At 40.5% G+C, this 23,971-nt stretch overlaps 1 protein-coding gene across 6 annotated transcripts in view; it reads right to left on the reverse strand.

Moving 5' to 3' along the window:
- Positions 1–2,608: 2,608 nt before the first annotated feature.
- Positions 2,609–23,971, reverse strand: part of LOC132299473 (disease resistance protein RPV1-like) — a 48,550-nt gene continuing 27,187 nt past the window's right edge. For 2 of the 6 annotated variants that reach the window (XM_059796115.1, XM_059796114.1), the window contains exons 6-8: positions 4,671–5,147; positions 4,044–4,590; positions 2,609–3,340 (exon numbers count right to left, since the gene is read on the reverse strand). In XM_059796115.1, coding sequence (XP_059652098.1) covers positions 3,324–3,340; positions 4,044–4,590; positions 4,671–5,147 — 1,041 coding nt within the window. In that variant the 3' untranslated portion in view covers positions 2,609–3,323. Of the gene's footprint in view, positions 3,341–4,043; positions 5,148–23,971 lie in introns of those variants that run through there. The other 4 variants (XR_009480128.1, XR_009480125.1, XR_009480126.1 and 1 more) reach the window with 4 other exon arrangements.

Below are 23,971 nucleotides of genomic sequence, written 5' to 3' on the forward strand. Positions count from 1 at the left end.
GAAATGCGTTCCATTTTTTTTTGTTATAGTTGATAGATATTTAAAATATGCAGTGTTTATTGCATCACCACATGTCTGCACCGTCGATGTTGCAACAAAGTTGTTCTTTAAACATGTGGTGAAACACTTTGGCTTGCCTAAGGACATAATTAGTGATCGTAATGCACGATTCACAAGCCGATTTTGGACGGCACTCTTCAACTTCATGGGATTTGAGTTAAAGCTCTCCACAGTTAATCATCCACAAACTGATGGTCAGACTGAAAGAATGAATTAGCTGATGAACGAGTACCTAAGGTATTAAGTGATTGCTTCTCAAAAGAATTGGGTTGAGTTATTTGACGCAGCTCAGTTTTACTACAACTGTACTATTCATCAGGAACATGTATGAGCCCTTTTGAGTTAGCCACTGGGCGGCAACCAAGGACGCCACAAAAGGTGGCCGTGTAGCGGACAGGCGATAAGTGTCCTATAGCTTACAGGTTTGCAAGGTTTAGAACAGAGATGTTTAATGAGGTGAATGATAGCTTAGCTAAGGTTAGCCGATGCATGAAGAAATATGCAGACCAGCATTAGAGGCCTTTAAAATTTAATGTTGGTGACAAAGTTTTGCTGAAGCTTATGCCCCAGATATGGAAGAAGATTACCAGCAAAACAGTGCACAAAGGGCTGATTCCAAGGTATAATGGTCCCTTCGAAATGGTGAAATGGGTAGGCAATGTTGCTTATCGTTTGAGGCTCTATGACCGCCTCAAGATCCACCATACATTCCATGTGAGCTTTCTCAAGCCATTTTATAAGGATTCTGCTGATGAAAGTAGACAGAAGACTAAGCGAGCTACCCCGGTTATCAGAAAGCAATTCGATAAAGAGGTTAAAAAGATCATTGATCAAATAACTCAAGCGCAGAGTGAGAAGAACAGAAAGACTGACTATTTGGTATAATGGAAGGGGTGCAATGAAGCAGTTGCTAGCTAAGAACGTGATGTTACATTGTGGCAATTTGAAAAACAGGTTAAGGAGTATTTGGATCAACAACCAACAAGGGCGTTGGGCTCCTCTAGTGGGGGAGGTTTGTTACAGGGTTGAGACTTTGCCCCACACAGGGCTTAAGTCGGGAGGCATCCTGACAAGGCTCTTGACAACCTGTATAGGGCACAAATGGCTGTCAGGTGCACACTACATGCGGCAGTGGCATTTTCATAAATATGTCAAAAAAATGATGTTTAGAGTTTAGTCATAAGAAAATTATGGGAGCTTCCTTGAAGTCTATTGATAAAAACGGATTTCAACTTGGAGGTCCAGAGAATTTAATTTGCACATTATGCCTCCTCGAATATAGGGTATGTTTACCCTTGGCAGAGTTCTGGTTTGCCCTTCTACATTAAAAGGGAGGGGTATAGAGTTGAAACCCCTCGCCAACATTCTCACCATTCAGCGTGGCAATGGCTTGCTATGCATTAAACAAGTGTTGGGTGCTTAGTTAACGTGCTTAGGCATGGCATGCACCACCCCAAGGTGGTGGCTTGAGGAAGACATCCGGTGGCGCGCCGGCGTCACCAGGGATGGGCAGTGCATGCGCGCGCAAGCATCCGTTGGGCGCATCCATAAGGTGTGCATCATGCCCTCATGTACACACAAGCAAGCTCCAAGCCTTGTGCATGGTTTAACAGACCATTACATATGGGTCCTTGGATTGTGCTAACTTGCCTATGGGCAAGTGGTGGCTCAAATTGACTCAATTTGTGAGCATGGCTCAGCGCTATGCCCCAACAAACCAAGGCGTGGGCTAGGCTTGGTTAAGCTTTGGCTAAGGTTCACATTGCAAAGAAAGGAACATCAGAGTGTTGGCTTGAATCAAATGATGCGGTTTATGGCCCATGGCTCGACATGGCTAAATGGTTCGGGTTTAGTAGTGGTTCCAACAGTTGGGAGTGGTTGCTGAGCATTTCCTCCTTATATGCACCCATGATGTAATAGTGAAGTTATGCTAGCAACCACCAATGACATGTGGCATTCTCTGAGGGTTGACAACACATAACAGTTCCCTCCATTTCTAAAGACACGACCAGGATCTGAAGATATGGGCAATTTCTGTGGCGACGTGGCAGTGCTGGAGTGTGCCACCACAACTCAAACTGTTGGCAGTAATGCCAGCATGATCCTATAGTGGAGGGGGTTGTCTCCACCACCCTTGCAGTCGTAGACAATTTTGTAAAGTTGTCTATAAATAGCAAGGTTGGGAGTCTGTCAGAGGCATATAGAGATATATTGTGATCTTGTACAAACATTAAGAATTCCTTGTACCATTTCGTGAATAATAGCAAAGGTTGGAGGCTTTAGCCTCTGTAAATATTGTGCGTCTCTTGTGCCGTTCTGTTTATATGCTGTGCATATGTTGAGTGGCTGACTAAGTCAGAATTTGAAAGTGTTTTTATTTTTGGTTTAGTGCCATCATAAGGTAAGGATTTTGCTGCGAAAAATTGACCCGTGACAATTACCGTATTGGATAATAAATAAATAAATAAAGTTAATCCCTTGTGTTTGTCCATGTTGAAAAGGGGAGCACAAAGTAAAAAGAAAGGTATGTTCAACAAGAAGAGTAGAATAGAAGAACATAAAAAGAACATTTAGCATTAGCTTGTTAGCCAGGATACTTTCTCTCTTCATTGCCAAATCATGAAAAGGAGATCAGCTTAAGTTTAGGTTTTCTTTTCTTCCATCAACAGAACTAGTACATGTAAATTAAACCAAAAGAACAAGAAACATGAAAAATATTTCCTAAAGCAGACGTTGTACTTACAAATCTCTATCAAAGTTATGATGGGATCTAGCCGGCAAACTACTATAGTCCTGTGCCACAATATCTCATCATTTACAAAGTTTTGGTAATATAATTTTCATGGCATTGTCTTTTATCCTTCTGTAGCCATCATAAGTATTATTTGCAGTCACAAGAAAATAAAACCATTTGTGAATGTGTCCACGAGATAGGGAATTATTCAAATTTAGGGTATGAGTTCGAGGCAATCCCTCCACTGAGGCAAGTATATTCCAAACCTTGGGAGAATAAGATCACTGAAAAAACAGATAATTCACAGTTTAGCTTCCTCTGCATAAGATACATATATCATTCTGAGCTACTCCGCACTGCACTAGAAGATCCATAGTTCGCAGTCAATTTCTAGCTGCTACCCACAGGATAAAAGAATATCTTGGAATGAAATACCAGGACTTGCGCAATCTTTACCTTGGGATTTCAAATGTCTTGCAGTCTATTTCTTAGCCTTGGAATTGCTAATAAACAGTTGCATGTTCTTGTGTTAACTGCTATCTTTACCTGCATCACAGTATAAAACTTGGGTTTGCACATTGATTTCAATAATGAAAATCTAGTTAAAATCAATGATGAAAATCTAGTTAATATAATCCATAATCTATCCATGAAATCTCTTCCAACTTTAATGAATTTCCCCTGTTCAGTTAATCAGAAATCTGATAAAAGATAACTAGTTATTAAACAAGAAAATTTGTGAGATTCCAAAATTAATTTTCTTTTCATTGGTAGCCAAATATAGATTTTCAAGTGTTTCTTTAATGTATTCAAGTTTATGCTTGACAAATCTGGTTTGGTTATAAAGAATGTTGAAGAAAATGAAAGAAACTATAGATATATGGATTTACGATATATATATAAAGCTTATGGTTTATGTTGTAAAACGATGCCAAATAGTTTTCCTGTGCTCACGTCAGTCTACCATTTTTTTTTCTCCTTTTGAGACAGCCGAATATGTTCTTGATTTGACTCCATTTCCTAATTCCAAGAAGTTCACTTGAGAGATGGCCGAATGAAAGCGAGAAATCCATATGAAAGTGAAGCAATAAATTTCAGTCATAAATGCTAAATGTGAGGCTGCTCCATAATTACTTTGTCTAAGTTGATTTTAGTGAAATGCAGCCTTTAGACTACCATGGCAGTGTAATTAGTCTCCCTAATTACATCCCATGATAGTTTTCCCGAGCAGTAAATATCAGTGCCATACCTGTGAAGCGTTTTTGATGGATAAAATTGCATAGGGAGTTGCCTCCCAAGTGATATGTTGACAGCGCTCCATCATTGACTTCTTCTTGACAACGAACATTGGTGTTGTTTGAGATGCCATTCTTTTTATGCTCGTACACAACATCGATTCCGAATTCCTTTATCTTCAAATAAGCCCATGAACCTACTGAAACTTTCATTGTGTCGCCGACTTCCAACGTATTCCCCAGCTTCCAGTGGCATAACCATATCATATGTTTGTTGTCATCCGGAATTCCTATGAAGGTTGGCCTATATGTACAACTCAGACCCTTGGTCTCATTGCTACTTGTAACATATAACAGATTCCAATACATTTCTCTCATATAACTGGAATGTCGGCGGTCAGCATGTGCATAGACAACACATACATTCAAGCCTTGAACCTCGAGATTAGGAATTGAAGGCATGTTAAAACATATTGAAGACTCGGTGCTCTTATGGCTAAACGAGACTGGAACCTCATTCCCTGGAAGAAATGTGCTAAACATTCCAAATTCATAGAGCCCCTACAGCAGTAAATTATAATCTCAAAAACCTCTCTCTCACACACACACAGAGGAGAGAGAGAGAGAGAGAGAGAGCGCACCTGGAGGCGAACTTTCCTTTCTGTAAATGTCATGTTACTGTACAAATTCACCTTGACATTTCCTAGTAATTCGAAGTTGGACAAGCCCAAAATGTTGATAATTTCTGCATCAACAGTTCCTATGGGTTCTAACTTGAACACTCCCTCGACTTGAACTAGTTTGCCACAACCGAGCATGATAAACAGCAGTGAACCCAACATGTTTGGTAAATTTGCTACCATTTCCATTGACCTGCAATTGCGTATGTCCAAGTAATTTAAACTCGTTGGAAGCTTTGGAAGTGATTTGAGTTTTCTGCAACCTTTTAGATTCACCAGAACTAGTCTCTCCAATTCTCCAATCGATTCATCAACCTCAATCAAATTTATGCAATCTTTAAAGATCAATCTCTCAAGATTAGGCAACTTTGAGAAATTAGGGGTACTAGTAAGCCCATGGGAATGACTGACATTGAGGATTTTCAGTGATTTGAAAAACTGTCATAAAAAAAGAAGGAATTTAGTTCCTAAGAATATTCATGTTAATCCCCAAGGAAAAGAAAAAAGATAAAGAAGTTAATTGTTAGCATATATGATGGCCATGATTTATGGAATGACTTGCCATATTAGTAGAGATTTGATTATGCATACGTTAGCATATATGATAGCCACAATTATGAAATGACTTACCATATTAGCCAAGCCAGGTTTCGATCCTGGGACCTGTGGGCCCATAACCCACAAGTCCCAGGATCGAAACCTGGCTCTGATATCACGTAGAAAACAATATAGAAGAAAAAGGAGATAATTGTGTAAAGGCTTGAATAAGATGAATCATTCATTCACAACTCTAGTATTTATAGATAAAGAGAGCACATGCTCATATTACAAGAAAGGAAACTAAATCAAATCACAACATATTCTAAAGCATATTCTATAGCATGATCAAATCTCTGCTAATATGGTAAGTCATTTCATAAATCGTGGCTATCATATATGCTAACATTAATACTATAACTTGGTCCCCTTCCAAACTTTTTTTCAAGCTACTATTACACGTGTCTAAGAGCAACTAGGCTTTCCAGAGGGAACTCATTGGGTCTTGAAATGACAAATTAAGGGTTGAATTTTAAAAATTGTATTAAAATGACGAATTAAATGTATTGAATAATTGAAATAGTTTTGAATTCAAGAAATAAGGGCTTGGCGTTCACCATATAATTGTGTGGAGTATCAAAAAAAGTGTTTTCTCTAAGAGGCACAATTCGTAAAAAATATGTCAAAAATCCTTGAGGTAAATGACCAACACTTTTCGACATAATTTTGTTGAAGTGTAGAAACGAGTGTATTGAATTGTCGAATAAGCGTGTAGTATTCATGAAATGCTGTGTTGAATGACGAACTAAGGGAGTGGTATCCTCAAAATATGTTTGTTGAATATAGATGTCAGTACACAAAATCCTTAAAAAAAGGTTGTTGAACTTTAGCTCATGAAATAAGTGTGTTGATCATCAAGTTCTATATACACAACTCTATTCATCACATAATAAATATTACCAAAAAATTCAACCATAAAAATTAAAGGGTGGAAATAAAACCAACAATATAACCAAGCTATTAAACCACAAATCATAATTTCTTTACCTTTATCATTTATACCTTTGTAATTTTTTGGAACCCTAGAGTAAAAGACAAGTTGGAGATGTTGCTTGTGGAAGCAGGTGGCGAACACACCGGTGATGAAGAAGAGAAAGAAGAGGAAAATATGAAGATCTGATTTGAGCGGGACTCTTTGCAAGAATTCAACCCAAAACAATAAGTAATAAAATATTCACAGTTAAAGTTGATAAAACTCAAATAGTAGTAATCACTTAAGCTATGTTTTCGGAGCACAACACGGTACAGAATTGATAAGCGCCGAATATTGCATATTCAAGCGCCCTTAGTTGCATTAGTTAAGTCCATTATTTGATTATTTTATGTAAATTAACTTCATTTGCATGTTTTTATATATTTTCAGGTTCATTGGCCAAAAAGGAGCAAAAATGATGTTTTGTTCAATCTTTGAATAACAATGTGCTCAAGGCTAAAGTTCTGGCAGTAGTGGAGTCTGACTTTGCTCGCCATTTTTGACCTAACAAACTCGAGAACTGGACTTCCATTAAAACATGGCGTATTTAGAGCTTTAAATTAGCTTTCCAAATCTTCAAACGGTTCGTCATTTGGAGTTCGGAGCAGAAAGTTATGGCTGTTTTACCAAAGTAGTGCAAAACAGGTCAAGAGAAAAGAGCATTCTGCCCAAACTTCGAGCGCTCGAAGGGCTTACGTCGAGCGCTCGAACTTTGAGCAGAATGCTCTTCGGGATCCATCACTTCAGCCCACTTGCTCCTTGATTCCCTCATTTCTGATTTCCATCTTTATGGGTTGGTTGGAGATGTCTTTTGGTGGGAGTTGAGCCTTGTTTGGTAAGGGTTTGGTAGGATAATGTCTACAAGAAGGTGAGGGGAACCACATATCAATAAATCATATCTCATCTTTGCAAGATTTTTGGAGAGAGAAAGAGGAGGAGAAGATAGAGTTCTTGAAGCTACAACAAAGGAGCTCGAAAATGTGGATGGAGACCAAGCTTCTTCCTTCTTCTAAGGCTCCCATGGGTAACTAAACCTCCATCTAGGGAGGTGATGAGGCCCTCCTTTGTAAGCATGTTCTAATTTAGGCTATATTTTGGGGATTATAATGTATATTCTATAGTCTTATCATAACCAAGAGCACTTCATTTATTGTAATGAATGTTGATATATGTATGGATGATTTCTGTAAGTTGATTATCTTGTTTTAGATGATATCTTATATTAATCATATTGCTTGAGTTTTCATGGTGAGAATGGAGACAAGGTTATGAAATGGTTTAATGGCATGTTGATAAGTACTTTGATAGATCATTGCTTAGGTGAAGCCTTTGATGGTTTATACTTATTTCTTACCTTCATGTGCTTCATCATTTTATCTAGGGCTTGATAATCTTTCATTCAAGTAAATGTGGTTAAGCTACACCTTAGTTAGGTAGTCTAAACATGTTAACCTTTGATGGATCATGCTTGCTTGAGATTTAATGAACTTCTTGAGGATATTATAGCAACCAAGTGTTGCTATGTATCATGACCATAATATATATTGTTTTCCCCCCAATTTAGCTCTAATCTAGCATGTGTATAGGGATGGAGCCGGATTCACTTCCCTAGTCCTCTTTACTTGTATTTCATCTCCTTTAAACTCTTGCAAACTTTTATTTTATGCATCTTAATTTCATAGCTTAAGTGACAACCAACAAATCTTCTATGAACACCCCTATCATTCTAAAAAGACTCTAGACACTTAGGTTGCCATAAATTAGCGCAGTCCCAGTGGTTCGACTTACCCGACCAATAGCCTTATTTTACAATGATTCGTGCTATTGCGAAGGTCGATTTATTATAGATCGAATTCTCAACCGATCAATTTTTGGTACCGTTGCCGGGGATTGCAAACGGTTTAGCAACCGAAGTTTTAGGGATAACTTTAGTTTGATTGTTAATATCATGAATTGTGAATATTTCTTGTGTAATTTGACCATCTTGTGTTGTAAGTGAGATTCTAGGAACTCGGGGCTCACTGAGGGAACGCTAGCAAATTTGTAAGTCTAGGGGACTCCAGGTAAGTTTCTTGACCTTCTAGTTTCGAATTTGTAATATATTGTGCATGTGTTAAACTTAGTGATAATTTAGTTTTAAAGCCCTGGTTGAGGCTTTTATCTTGTTTAAATTTTGTGTACAAGCATCGGTCCTTGTCGTGGCCATTTAAATTATGTCTTAATAATTGAGGAGAATGGGAACATCGTATGTGGAGTTGTGAATGATGAATAGTTGCGTTGATAGCATTATGTATTGTTGATGTTTGGCCGTAGATCACTCTCCCTACCAACTCTTGACTCGCCAGTTGACATAAATTCACTTGAAAGAACTCTTAGACGAAACCTTAGGGAATCTTCTAGCGTAAGAGAACTTGAAACTGAATTTAACACAATAGCTGAAAATGTAGGAGATGTCAGAAATGAGGGAATTAATAATGATAGGGCCGAAATTCCAAATGTAGAGCCGATGACTCTCAGAGACCATTTCATCACTACTACCTATGCTTCACCTTCATGCATAGTGATGCCAAACATCGATGCGGCTCAATATGAGATCAAATCAAGTACCATTCAAATGCTTCCATCTTTCCATGGCCTTGATAATGAAGATCCGTATAAGCATCTTAATGAATTCCTTGAAATCTGTTCGACCATCCGGTTGAGAGGTTTCCCTGAGAATGCACTCCATCTGCATCTTTTCCCATTTTCTTTAAAAGATAGGGCAAAGTATTGGTTGAACTCACTCACTCCAAATTCCATCACTTCTTGGGCTCAATTACAGTAAGAATTCCTTAAGAAGTATTATCCGGTGAGTAAAACCAACCAAATGAGGGGTTCCATTCTTAGCTTTTCTCAAACGGATGGAGAACAACTCTACGAGACTTGGGAAAGGCTACAAGATCTTCTTAAAAAATGTTCGCATCATTTGATTCCAAAATGGCAATTAGTGCAAGCTTTCTATGCTGGATTGACCAAACCCCATAGATTTATGGTTGACTCTTCTTGTGGTGGGATGTTCATGTCCAAGAATGCGGATGAAGCTTGGACCCTATTAGAGAATTTAAGCGAAAATTCACTTCAACATAATTCTCGTAGGACTCCGACCTCAACCAATGCAAAGAACACCAACCCTTGTCAACCAAAATCAATAAGGGAGGAATCATCTCAAGTGGATGCCATAGCTCATAAATTCTATCAATTGATGGCACCACATCTCTCTCCTTCATTATCTCAAAATTCGGCAATTTCGGTATGCTCATCATGTACTAGTCCATTCCATCTCACGGAAGATTGCCCCACACCGAAGCAATTTTCCAATCCAAATCAAGAGCAAGCTAATGCCATGTTCTCAAGATCCGGGAATAATCCCTATTCCAATACCTACAATCCGGGATGGCGAGATCACCCAAATTTTTCGTGGCGGCAACAAGCCCTACAAAATTCCCAATTCCAAAATCAAGGGCATCAAAATCAGCCCCCTCCTCAATTTCGAAATAGGCAATTTCCAGCCTCTTCAAGCTACCGTCCTCCGTATAATCCAAATGTCTCTAATCAACCTCCGGTGTACCCAACTGATGAAATTGTGGCTACAACAAGCAAATGATGGAGTCATTAAACAAGCAAATTATGGATTCCAACAAGCAACTCTTGACATCTTTGCAGCCTACTCTTCAAATGGTTCACTCTCATACTCAATCCATAGCTAAGCTCGAAAATCAAGTGGGCCAAATAGCTAACTTTGTGAACCAATTGCTTCAAAAGGACAAAGGCAAGCTTCCCGCTCAACCATTTGAAAATCCTAGAAGGATGCATGCGATTGATGAAACCCCTCCATCGAGTGGGCCGAGTCATGAGCATGTTCAAGCAATCACCACCCTTAGGAGTGGTAGAGTGGTTGACAACAAAGTTGATGGAGACAAAAATGAAAAAGAACCTCATTTGAAAAATCCAAATTCAAGCTCTTCCAATCAAATTCCAAGCTCTTCTCGTCCAAATACCATTCACGGAAATCTCACACATGTTAACCCGAATGTGGAAATTACTTATGAGCCAAAAGCTCCGTTTCCTCAACGTCTTCAAGAGTCAACACATATTGGGAACAAGAATTGTAAAATTCAAGACATGTGGGAAGTTTTCAAGCAAGTGAAGATCAACTTGCCCCTCTTGGATGCTATCAAGCAAATCCCTCCCTATGCGAAATTCCTCAAAGACTTGTGCACTCAAAAGCGCACTTCTAAAAATCATTTGCCAAAGAAAGTAAGGTTAACTGAAAATGTTAGTGCTATCATTCAGCACAGCACTCCTCCAAAGTATAAGGATCCGGGTGCCCCCACAATCTCTTGTGTCATTGGTGACAACAAAATCGAGAGGGCCCTCCTTGACTTAGGAGCTAGTGTGAATTTAATTCCATACTCAGTTTACTTACAGCTTGGCCTGGGAGATTTAAAGCCGACTTCCGTGGTTTTGCAACTTGCCGATAGATCGGTCAAGCATCCACGAGGCATTCTTGAGGATGTTATCATCCAAGTGGACAAATTCTACTTCCCGGTAGACTTTGTGGTTCTTGACACGGAACCAGTCCACGATCCAAAAAAGCACATTCCCGTGATCCTTGGTAGGCCATTCTTAGCTACGGCGAATGCATCAATTAATTGCCGAACCGGGGTGATGGACATTGCTTTTGGAAACATGCAAGCCAAACTCCATATCTTTCATGCAACTCAACATCCTTCCAATGAGGATGATTGTTTCCTTGTTGATGTCATTGATGAAGTGGTCGAAGAATCTCTCCCCTTCATTCTAAGCAAGGACCCTCTTGAAACTTGCATGTCTCATTTCGACTTCTCAAACTTTGACATTGATCAATCTATCCGAGAAGTTAATTCTCTGCTTGATGTTGCTGCTATCATGGACATTCCCCCTTGGAAAATTCCAAAAGAGCCGCTTCTTCAGCTCTCCACCACTCCTCCGGTTCCATCTCTGAAATCTCCACCACTACTTGAGCTTAAGCCGCTCCCGGCCCATCTCAAGTATGTATTCCTTGGTTCCAATCAAACTCTCCCGGTCATCATTGCATCGGACCTTCTAAAGGACCAAGAAACCAACCTTTTAGCGGTGCTACAAGAGCACAAAGAAGCTATTGGTTGGGCAGTGGCTGACTTGAAAGGAATTGACCCCTCCATTTGTATGCACCGCATTCATATGGAGGAGGACGCAAAGCCTACTAGAGAGGTTCAGCGCCGGTTAAATCCTAACATGAAGGAAGTGGTAATGAAGGAAGTGATAAAATTGCTAGATGCGGGATTCATCTACCCCATCTCTGATAGCAAGTGGGTAAGCCCCACACAAGTTGTTCCCAAGAAATCCGGTCTCACCGTTGTTGAAAATTCAGCGGGTGAGCTCATGCCACAACGAACCACCACCGGGTGGCGTGTGTGCATTGATTACCGGAAGCTCAATTCGTCAATTAGGAAAGATCATTTTCCACTACCATTTATTGATCAAATCCTAGAAAGGCTAGCTGGCCAAAGCTACTATTATTTTCTTGACGGTTATTCCGGCTATAACCAAGTGGCAATCGCCCCCCAAGATCAAGAGAAAACAACATTCACATGTCCCTTTGGAACTTTTGCATATTGACGCATGCCTTTTGGGCTATGCAATGCTCCGGCAACGTTTCAAAGATGTATGATGTCCATATTTTCCGATATGGTTGAAAAATTCTTGGAAGTTTTCATGGACGATTTTTCTGTCTTTGGCTCCTCCTTTGATTCTTGTCTCAAAAATTTATCTCTTGTGCTCCAAAGATGCAAAAAGACAAATCTAATTCTAAGCTGGGAGAAAAGCCATTTCATGGTCCAAGAAGGCATTATTCTAGGACATGTCATCTCTAAACGGGGAATCGAGGTCGACAAGGCCAAAGTTGAATTAATCTCTAATCTTCCTCCTCCGAATTCCGTCCGTCAAATCCGTTCTTTTCTTGGCCATGCCGGATTCTATCGTCGCTTCATCAAAGACTTTAGCAAAATCTCATGACCCTTGTGTAATCTCTTAGCCAAGGATGTTTCATTCGATTTTGATGAAGCTTGTATGGAAGCTTTCATTAAACTTCGCACTCTCCTCTCATCTGCCCCAATAATGAAACCGCCTAATTGGTCTCTTCCGTTTGAGATCATGTGTGATGCATCCGACTATGCATTAGGCGCGGTTTTGGGCCAACGTGTGGACAAGCTCCCATACGTCATTTATTACGCTAGTCGAACTCTTTCTGATGCTCAATTAAATTACACCACTACTGAAAAAGAGTTGCTAGCTAAAGTTTATGCCTTGGACAAATTCCGCTCCTATCTTCTAGGTTCCAAGGTCATAGTTTTCTCGGATCATGCCGCCCTTCGGCACTTATTATCAAAGAAAGAGACCAAGCCCCGTTTGATTCGCTGGATACTCTTAGTTCAAGAGTTTGACATTGAAATCCGGGACAAAAAAGGGTCAGACAATGTTGTCGCCGATCATCTCTTTCGCTTACTCATTGAAAAATCTTCCAATTTCGCCGCTATCCGTGATTCCTTTCCGGATGAGCAGCTCTTCCAGATTTCTCATGCAAATCTTCCATGGTTTGCGGATATTGTTAACTACCTTGCGGTAGGTAAAATTCCAACTCATTGGTCCAAACAAGAGAAGGACCGGTTCTTCTCCCAAGCCAAGCATTTCTTTTGGGAAGATCCGGAACTATTCAAATACTGCCCGGACTAAATCATCCGGCGATGTATTCCCGAAACTGAGACCACAAGCATCCTCAATTTCTCTCATACTCTTGCTTGTGGAGGCCATTTCAGTGCCAAAAAGACCGCTCACAAAGTTCTTCAAAGCGGATTCTATTGGCCTTCCTTGTTTCGAGATGCATACAATTTCTGTAAATCATGTGAAAGATGCCAAAGGCTCGGATCCATGTCCCAAAGAGACATGATGCCCCTCACTTCTATCTTAATAATTAAAAATTTTGATGTATGGGGAATCGACTTCATGGGACCATTTCCACCTTCTTATGGCTATGAGTACATCCTTGTAGCGGTGGACTACGTTTCCAAATGGGTGGAAGCCGCGGCCACCAGAACCAGTGATTATAAAGTCGTGATCGAGTTCATTCAATCTAACATCTTTAGTCGTTTTGGTACGCCCCGAGCAATCATCAGCGATGGCGGATCACATTTTAGAAATCGTTATCTTAAATCCGTCCTTTCTAAGTATTCCGTCATTCATAAGGTTGCTACACATTTCCATCCTCAAACGAGTGGTCAAGTAGAGGTTTCTAACCGGGAGATAAAGCACATTTTGGAAAAAACGGTTCGACCGGACCGCAAAAATTGGTCACTAAGACTAGATGCACTTTGGGCTTACCGGACGGCTTATAAGACACCCATTGGCATGTCGCCATATCGACTTGTCTTTAGCAAAGCGTGTCATCTTCCGGTAGAATTAGAGTACCGTGCTTTTTGGGCCATAAAAAGGCTAAATTTTGATCTCAAACAGGCCGGCTCTTATCGTGCTTTGCAACTAAATGAACTTGAGGAAATCCGAAATGATGCATATGAAAGTGCAAAAATCTATAAGGCAAAGACTAAAGCTTTTCATGACAAGCACATTGTCAGCAAGTCTTTCGCCCCGGGACAAAAGGTTTGGCTTTTCAATTCCCGCTTGAAACTCTTTCCCAGTAAACTCCGGTCCAGATGGGATGGTCCATACATTGTCACTACTGTCTTCCCTCATGGAGCAATCGAACTCCAAGATCCTACAAAAGGATCGCTCTTCAAAGTTAATGGCCAACGGCTTAAGCCTTGCATTGACGGCATAGTCCTAACCCGAAAAATTGAGAAAGTCCTCTTGACGGACCCAATTTACGAGGATTGATGCTTGCTCTAGCTTCGTCTAGCTATCGACTTTAAATTTAGCATCCAAGGGAAGAAATTCTTTCTATTTCCACGCTTCCCTAATTTTCAATTGCCTGGGCTTTGAAATTTTCTGGGAAATTGCTAAGGAAAGCCAAAATTTAACCTTATCTGGAACCATCTTAAATTGTGTTCCAGCAATTCAGACTGGTTTTCTTAGACCTTCTCAACCCTTGTTTTCATTCACGGATGTTTCCATCTCTTTCCAACAATTTCATCGGATCTTTGGAATGCTACATGTGTGTAACTTTTCATTTTTAATGCATTGTTGGATCATGGTTCCCCAAATTCCATCCATGTATTGGAGTGATGTTGCAAAGTTTGAAAAAAATTTCCCAAATTCCATCCATGCATTGAAGAGATGTTGAAAAATTTGCAATTTCAGTCATTTCACCCAGGCTTTTGCTCACTGGTCCAATTTCGAGCACTCGAAGTCCAAGCTTTGAGCACTCAAAGCTTCCATTTTTCGTTCAAACAGCTACTGCCTCAAGTTCGAGCGCTCAAAGACACACTTCGAGCGCTCGAAAGCCCATCCAAGCTCACTGTCCAAACTTCGAGCGCTCGAAGTGTCACTTTCGAGCGCTCGAAACTTGCTGCCCAAAGTTCGAGCGCTCGAAGGACTAACTTCGAGCGCCCTAACCCCTTCCCTCCTTTTTAATCTTGACTCTCTCTCTCCCGCGTCTTTCAATTCTCTCCACCCACGACCGCACTCCTCCATTTCCTTCTTCCTCTCCTCCATTACTTCCCTCCCACCCCCACACTCCTTCCATCACCCCACGACCTCAACCCTTCCAACTTCCTCTCTTTCTCCATTACCTCCTAACCTATTCCACTACTCTCATTCATGCACCAACCACCCATGTCCTCCTACCTTTTCCCCTCCCTTCCATAACTCCTCTACCCCTTTCACTCATCTCATTCATGCACAGCCATCCCTATAAATACCCATCACCCCCACTATTCCTCCTTATTCCATCCGTACTTCTCTTCATTCCTCTTTCAAGGTATGTCTCTTCTCTCTTTCTCTTCATTCTTTTTGTTCCATTTGTGTTCCATTTGTAGTGTATGGGCATCAAATCCTTGAAGTTTGGTTGTGATTGTTGCTATGCTCTAAGATAGAGAGCATTGTGTCTGAAAATTTTTGGGTTTCTTCATCAATTCCTCTCATTCTCACATTCTCTCTGTCTTGGTGCATGCTAGGTGCTCGCTGAAATTCCCAAACCACGTTCGCCTCTCCAAATGTCTCGTGCCGGCCCTTCTCGTCGTCCTAGACCCTCTGAGGATGTCCCCGTCGTTCCTTATGAGCAGCCCCGCGCCCCTTGGCTCGACAAAAAGCTCAATTATGAGCTTCTCTTCCCGCTCACGGGTGTCTTTGACACTCTTCCCACCACTTCATGGGCGGCCGCAGAATTAGTCAACCGGCGCCTTCAGCACATTTGCCAACCCGTTGCAAAGGTCACCTACCCCCGTGTGGTGCGACTCTTCTACCAGAATCTCAATTGCCTTGAAGAGCCGCCTGTCTCTCTCACCACCTCCATTGATGGCATCCCTTTTTCCTTCACTCTTGCTGACATGGTAGCAGTCTCCGGCTGTCCTCTGGAGTGTCCCGATGACATTGTCAATCGTGAGAATCTTCCTTTATATGAGGAGCCGGATACTTTAACTGTGGAGCAGGTTGTCGCTGCCATTTGCAACGTGGATGACCCTCATCGACCTCGGAGCTTTACCCTCAAATCCATTCTTCCGGAGCGAGTTTGGTTCCTTGACTCCGTTCTCAAGCATAATGTTTATCCCTTGGCGCACAGCACCGAGCGCCGAGGCCTGATGTTGCAAGCCTTATATGCCATGGACCAAGGCAAATGGTTCTCTGTCCCGGAGCTCATTTGGGACACATTTTTGCGGTTCTGGGACGAGTGTATCAATGCACGGCAACAGCGTCTTAAAAATTGGCCTTTGCCATTGCCATTCTTCGTTATCAAGCTCTTGAAGCACAAAGGCTTCATTGTTCCTCCTTATGAACCGAGAGGCAAAAAGATTCAGACTTTCACTCTCCGCCGGTGGACCAATGTTCTAAGCCATTCTCGGCATCCTCGGCTCGCTGCTCCTCCATTGCCCCACTCTCCATCTCCTCCTTTTTCTGAGGATGATCCCATGGCGGAGGACGCTGAATGGGACGAGCCTCCTGTTGATCTTCCGCCGGACCAGGCCTTCATCCGGGCTAGTCTTGCCGGTATTCATGAGCAGATGGATCGTTTTGAGATTTCTTTGGCAGACTACACTCAGACCGTGCGAGAGGACTACTTCCGTGCAGAAGAAGACCGTCGTCTTACTGCAAACGACCGACGTGTTGCGGCGGAGGACCGTCGCGTGGCACAGGAGGAACGGCGTGAGACTCAATCTCTCCTCAATGCCATCTTCTCCCGTTTTCCCCCTGCCCCATAGATAGTTGCCAGTGTTGGACTTTATCATTTTGTTTCGCATGTGTATATTTCTCCTTTCTGTTTTTGTTTTACTTTTAAACTTTAGCACTGTGCTATGCAGGGGTTTCTCTGGTTAGACATGATTGGCTTTCAATTCCTTTTGTAATCATGTCCACTTCATTTTGAATGCAAATTCTCTAGCTTTTCCGTTATCTTCTGTTCAGCATTTTTTCCTTCCATGTTTTACTGTTTATTACTATTTTTGTAGTTGTTTCTGCCTTTTCTTCGTGTCCCATTTCAGGTGGCACATTTCAAGTTTGGGGGAAACATTTGCGCATTCACATAGATGGAAACCTTTACCTTCGTTAGTCCACTTGGTATTCTTGTTCCTTTTACCTTATATGCTCTTTATTTATACATCTTTGTCTCACACATTGAGGACAATGTGTACTTCAAGTTTGGGGGTGCAATTTTGCATTTTTGGTTCCACATTTTTGCTAAGCAATGATAGTTGCATTTTTGGTTCCACATTTTTGCTAAGCAATGATAGTATAATTTAAAACTTGTCGGGGATGAAGCATATGTTTAATATCTTGTATATAGAAGCAATTGTGAATTTTTGAAAATAAAGAAAAATGTAAATTTAAAATGATCATGTGGATTCAAATTATTCTGTATAAATATTTCAATTAAATTCTAGCTGGATCTTATACTCTTTTATGCTTCACAATGCACATATGCACATTGGAAACTTAACCGTGAGGCATGTAACTTGATTAATCTTGATCTTGACCTAGTTAATCTGAATTGATGAACCTAATAGATGGATACCTTTGGCATGATTTAAAAAAAAAAAAAAAAAATGAAAAAGAAAATAATGACCAGTTTGAGTTTGTAACCTTTCCAACTCGAGTTATTAAGCCCTAGGAGTGTATCTACACTCAACACCCTAAAGCCATCTGGTTTGGGAGTTGTTGGCCTAACGCTTGCTACATGGGTTGGTTAGAAAGCTTAAAAGACTTAGACATTGCACGGTCATTCAATATATATATATATATTGTAATAAACAAGGTTCGTTGGAGTTCGTAGCCTTACCAATTCAAGCTATTAAGCCCTAGGAGTGTCTCTACACTCAGCACCCTAAAGCCATCTGGTTGAGTTGTTGGCCTAACGCTTGCTACATGGATTGGTTAGAAAGCTTAAAGGATTTCAGCATTGCACAACTATTTTATGTATCATTTTTGAGTCATAATAAATTGTCAACAAGCAACAAAAGTTGTTTTGTAAATAAATTCATGCCTTAGGGACTTCATTTAAAAGGGAATTCAATGATTTAAAGACTTGTGTCTTGAAATTGGAAATAGAAAGTAAAAGCCGCATGTTGTGAATCCAATCCACTTTCACTGAAGCTAGAGTTGATTTCCATTCAAGAGATGACAATTGAGTTATTTATATAGACTAGGATGTTGATGCATGTATATTGAAATGTGTTTAGCCAATTTTTGTATCAATGCTTCATATATGCATGGTAGTCTATTTAATGACCCCGTCTCCAGTCCTTTGCTTGTTTCGAGTTGTATTTGAGCTATGTATATATTTCATTTTGCCATGGGTGATATTTTTGTGGTAGCATTCCTATTGTTGTCATTTCATTGAGTTTTTCATTTTAGTTTTGCTAAGGGACTAGCAAAATGTAAGTTTGGGGGTGTGATAAGCGCCGAATATTGCATATTCAAGCGCCCTTAGTTGCATTAGTTAAGTCCATTATTTGATTATTTTATGTAGATTAACTTCATTTGCATGTTTTTATATATTTTCAGGTTCATTGGCCAAAAAGGAGCAAAAATGATGTTTTGTTCAATCTTTGAATAACAATGCTCAAGGCTCAAGTTCTGGCAGCAGTGGAGTCTGACTTTGCTCGCCATTTTTGACCTAACAAACTCGAGAACTAGACTTCCATTATAACATGGCGTATTTAGAGCTTTGAATTAGCTTTCCAAATCTTCAAACGGTTCGTCATTTGGAGTTCGGAACAGAAAGTTATGGCTGTTTTACCAAAGTAGTGCAAAGCAGATCAAGAGAAAGGAGCATTCTGCCCAAACTTCAAGCGCTCGAAGGGCTTACTTCGAGCGCTCGAACTTTGAGCAGAATGCTCTCCGGGATCCATCACTTCAGCCCACTTGCTCCTTGATTCCCTCATTTCTGATTTCCATCTTTATGGGTTGGTTGGAGATGTCTTTTGGTGGGAGTTGAGCCTTGTTTGGTGAGGGTTTGGTAGGATAATGTCTACAAGAAGGTGAGGGGAACCACATATCAATAAATCATATCTCATCTTTGCAAGATTTTTGGAGAGAGAAAGAGGAGGAGAAGATAGAGTTCTTGAAGCTACAACAAAGGAGCTCGAAAATGAGGATGGAGACCAAGCTTCTTCCTTCTTCTAAGGCTCCCATGGGTAACTAAACCTCCATCTAGGGAGGTGATGAGGCCCCTCCTTTGTAAGCATGTTCTAATTTAGGCTATATTTTGGGGATTACAATGTATACTCTATGGTCTTTTCATAACCAAGAGCACTTCATTTATTGTAATGAATGTTGATATATGAATGGATGATTTCTGTAAGTTGATTATCTTATTTTAGATGATATCTTATATTAATCATATTGCTTGAGTTTTCATGGTGAGAATGGAGACAAGGTTATGAAATGGTTTAATGGCATGTTGATAAGTACTTTGATAGATCATTGCTTAGGTGAAGCCTTTGATGGTTTATGCTTATTTCTTACCTTCATGTGCTTCATCATTTTATTTAGGGCTTGATAATCTTTCATTCAAGTAAATGTGGTTAAGCTACACCTTAGTTAGGTAGTCTAAACATGTTAACCTTTGATGGATCATGCTTGCTTGAGATTTAATGAACTTCTTGAGGATATTATAGCAACCAAGTGTTGCTATGTATCATGACCATAATATATATTGCTTTTCCCCCAATTTAACTCTAATCTAGCATGTGTATAGGGATGGAGCCGGATTCACTTCCCTAGTCCTCTTTACTTGTATTTCATCTCCTTTAAACTCTTGCAAACTTTTATTTTATGCATCCTAATTTCATAGCGTAAGTGATAACCAACAAATCCTCTATGAACACCTCTATCATTCTAAAAAGACTCTAGACACTTAGGTTGCCATAGATTAGCGCAATCCCAATGGTTCGACTTACCCGACCAATAGCCATATTTTACAATGATTCGTGCTATTGCGAAGGTTGATTTATTATAGATCGAATTCTCAACCGATCAAGAATGAGACCATTATAAAAGATCAGATTCCCAGAACAATGGCATAGGAACAAGTGAAAACTGAAAATGGCGAAGGAAATATGTCCTTGTAGTCAACTGATCATTATCATCATCGTCATCCACCTCTTTTGGTAAGTAATATGCTAACAAATTTGCAACATTGGCATTTTCATAATAATAAGGATTGGTGCTATATCTCAGATCCTTGTCATCTTGCTCCAACACATGGATTCCCAACTCCTTTACCCCATAATCACCTGACAACACTGAAACATTCACTTTGTCATCTACTTCCAACTGATTCCTGATCTGCCAATGGCTTAACCATATAATTTCATTGTTTTTATCATCCAGAATGCCCATGAACATTGGGAGGAACATCCACTTCAGACGCTTGGTCCTATTACTTAAACACAAACCCATCATTAAACAATCGTGGTATTTGCATAGACAACACATGCACTGAAGCCTTGGATCTTGAGATTAAAAAGTGAAGGCACCTCAAAACATATTGAAGATCCCATGTTCTTAAAGCTAAACCAGCCTGGAACCTCTCACTGGGACAAAAGTGCTAAATATACCAAATTCATACTGTCCCTACAACATGGAGAACATAATTTTTAATTCTCATCGGAAGATGTTGGAATAGTCATATTAGAACACACATGTAATTAGTTTACCCCACAGGGGTAATTTAGTCTTTGCATTGTCTATTTACCCTTGTACATAGCTATATGTAAGAAGAAAGAGTGAGACAGAGTGCAGCTCTCTAAACGTTGTTTTTTCCCAAGTTCTCCATCTTCTTTCTCCATCAAAAACCTCACAACATGGTATCAGAGCAGATCAACATCACGAGTGATTGTTGTTCTCATAGAGATCACAATTGCAATCGAGATCAAATCAGTTGTGTTGTCTTTATTCCAATTGCTGGTAGTCATCATCATCACCATTGTTGTCGTCTCAGCCCATCATCGTTCTCGTTGTCGTTTCAGCCCATCGTCTCAGTTCATCTTTATCATCGCCATATATATATGTGTGCGTGTGTGTGTACTAGCGGTTGCCTGTTTTTCTGAACATCTTACCTTAGTTTGGAGAAGATAGGGTGTGTATGGTAGTGAAAATTGCTTGTTCCAAGTCCAAACAATCCGATACAGATTTGCTGTCCACTTTGACCCGTTTAGAACAACCCAATTTGATCCAGTTTTCTGATCCGATCCGACCCGGATACGTGAATAGAATATTTTGTTCCAGGTTTTTTTTTTCCTTCTCGTGTTCCTCTCCTTCTCTGGTCACATGAGGTTCTTTCCTGAAATTTCAGTCTTGAATCTGAACACCATCTCATTTAACCGTTGTCCTTTCTATCATGGCATCAAATTCTGACCTTTTTTCCTCCACCATCTCATTCAACCCTCCAATGACCTGTGTTAAGCGTAATGGCAAAAATTACATCCCGTGGGCCAAATTAGTAGAGTATTCTCTTAAAGCTAGAGGCCTTGGCAGCCATCTCAATAAGGATAAACCAAAACTAGATGATCCGAATCTCAGTACCTGGGAACAACAGGATGCTCAGATAATTTCCCTATTGTTAATCAGTACTGAACCTGAGATTAGCGCCACTGCCAAAGAAATTTGGGACCATCTCAAGCAATTGCAATCTAGAACTGGCAATATAACTTGTGTCTATGAAGTGTGTAAGCAGTTTTTCAATCTTGAGCAAGGCAATCAAAGTTTAGAAGCATATTATTCCAAACTGTTATGACAAAACGCAACGAACCCAAGTTGAACCAAGAATCACGACAGGAAAGTAAACACACCACACAAAGAATACAAAGATTTATACGTGGTTCAGCAACAGCCTACGTCCACGGTTGGGGGATCCGGCGAAAGTTTTCACTGTGTAAAATCGGAGATTACAAAATTTCAGCCCCACTCTGTTTCTGTACGAATTTTAGGGTCTCTCTCTACCCCACTCCAAACCCTAAGCGCCCTTATATATCGGGCTACAAGAGACTAATTAGGGTCCACGACCCATAAGCAAAAAACCGGGTCATAAGCGGGTCGCGTTGTGACCCAACACCAAATTCGGGCCACAATATCACACAAAGTAATGAGAATTTGCGAGGAACTGAATATGTATCAAGCACTCTCCTCTAATATTCAGCGTATGCAACAACAACGTGCAGATTTTAATGTTTCTCACTGATATGAGCTGATTCGTGCCCAGATTTTGGGCAGCCCCAGTCTTCCATCTATTCCTGAGGTGTTTTCCTGACTCCAGTGAGCTACTCTCTCTCGTGGCACTTCTGTTGTACAAATTGATAATGATAATGGTGGTGAACCCAATAATTCTTGTGGAGGTCATGAGGGTAGTTCTACACATGGTGGTCATGACTCAAGGGGGGGTTGTGGCCGTGGTAGAGAATTCAGAAAATGTACTCACAGTGGTCTCTCTAATCACATTGTGAATTACTCATAGGATCTTCATGGTAAACCGAAACCATCTACCCACACAAATCAGGTGTCCAATAAAGAGGATGTTCTTAGTCAAACAACTCCACCGACTGATTCTCACCAGGTTGTCGAGTCCAATATGATCACCATCCCACGTGATGAGTATGCTCAGCTTATGTCTCAACAACGGGCACCTACCTCATCATCCACAGCTTCTTTTGCCCAATCAGGTTGTACACCTGCATGTTTCGTGTCTTCTTCTTACAGTCCTTGGATTATCATCTCTGGAGCATTAGACCATATGACCGATAGTTCTCACCTTTTATCTGAATTTCATTCATTCACTCCTTCTTAAAGTTTTACTCTTGCTAATGGTCCATCATCTAAGGTTTCGAGTTAAGGGATCAACTTAGCTCTTCTTTGTCTCTTTCTTCTCTTTTATATGTTCCTCAATTTCCTTTTAGTTTGATGTCTATTAGAAAGATTACTAAAACTCTTGAGTGTTCCATTACATTTTATTCCTCGCGCTGTGTTTTTTAGAATCTCAAGGCGAAAGAAGAAGATAGGCATGGGGTATGAAGTAGGTGGCTAGTATTACCTCGATCTTGAGCAGCACCCTAGAGCCCTCCAATCATCTTTATCCATGTTATGACAAACGCAACGAACACAAGATAAAAACAAGAATCACAACAGAAAAGTAAACATGCCACACAAATAATACAAAAATTTATACGTGATTCGGCAACAGCCTACGTCCACGGTTGGGATTTGGCGAAAATCTTCATCATGTGTAAAATCAGAGATTACAAGTTTTCAGCCCCACTCTGTTTCTGTACGCATTTAAGAGTCTCTCTCTTACACCACTTCAAATCCTAAGTCTTCACTTTGTGTGGCTTGGGTCCACACAAAGCTCATCCAACGGGTCGTCGGGTCATAAGCGAGTTGTAACGCGACACGGCATAGCACCAAATTCGGGCCACACATCACAAATCTCCACCTTGGCTCGAATTACACCAAGTTTCACAATCTCCAACTACTCCTTTCGCCTCCTCTATATGCCCCTAAGGGCCTCAGCAACTGCAGGTACCAATCAAGTCCAAATAGTGTCTGAACTTGAGTGTAGGAATGACCTTAGTCATTACATCTGTCGGATTCTTTGCTGTCCCAATCTTCCTCACTGCAATAACACTATGTGCAACCACATCTCTAATGAAGTTAAACCTGACATCAATGTGCTTGGTCCTCTCATGGAACATCTGATTTTTAATCAAAATGTACAATACTCTAGTTATCGCAAAACACATTCAAATCATCATGCTGCAAGCCCAAATCACCAACCAAGCCTCTCAACCATATAACTTCCTTCACTGCCTCTATAACTGCTATGTACTCAGCCTCAGTAGAATACAACTACGGGATACAAAGTCGCCTTCCAACTAATCACACTCCCACAAAGAGTGAAGACATACCCTGTCAAGGACCTTTTCTTATCAAGATCTCTAGCATAATCCGAATCAACATATCCAGCAACACTCTCACA

Source organism: Cornus florida, unplaced genomic scaffold, assembly GCF_030987335.1.
Source record: "Cornus florida cultivar Cherokee Brave unplaced genomic scaffold, ASM3098733v1 CherokeeBrave_3.0.0_Hap2_Chr03, whole genome shotgun sequence".
Lineage (NCBI taxonomy): Eukaryota > Viridiplantae > Streptophyta > Magnoliopsida > Cornales > Cornaceae > Cornus > Cornus florida.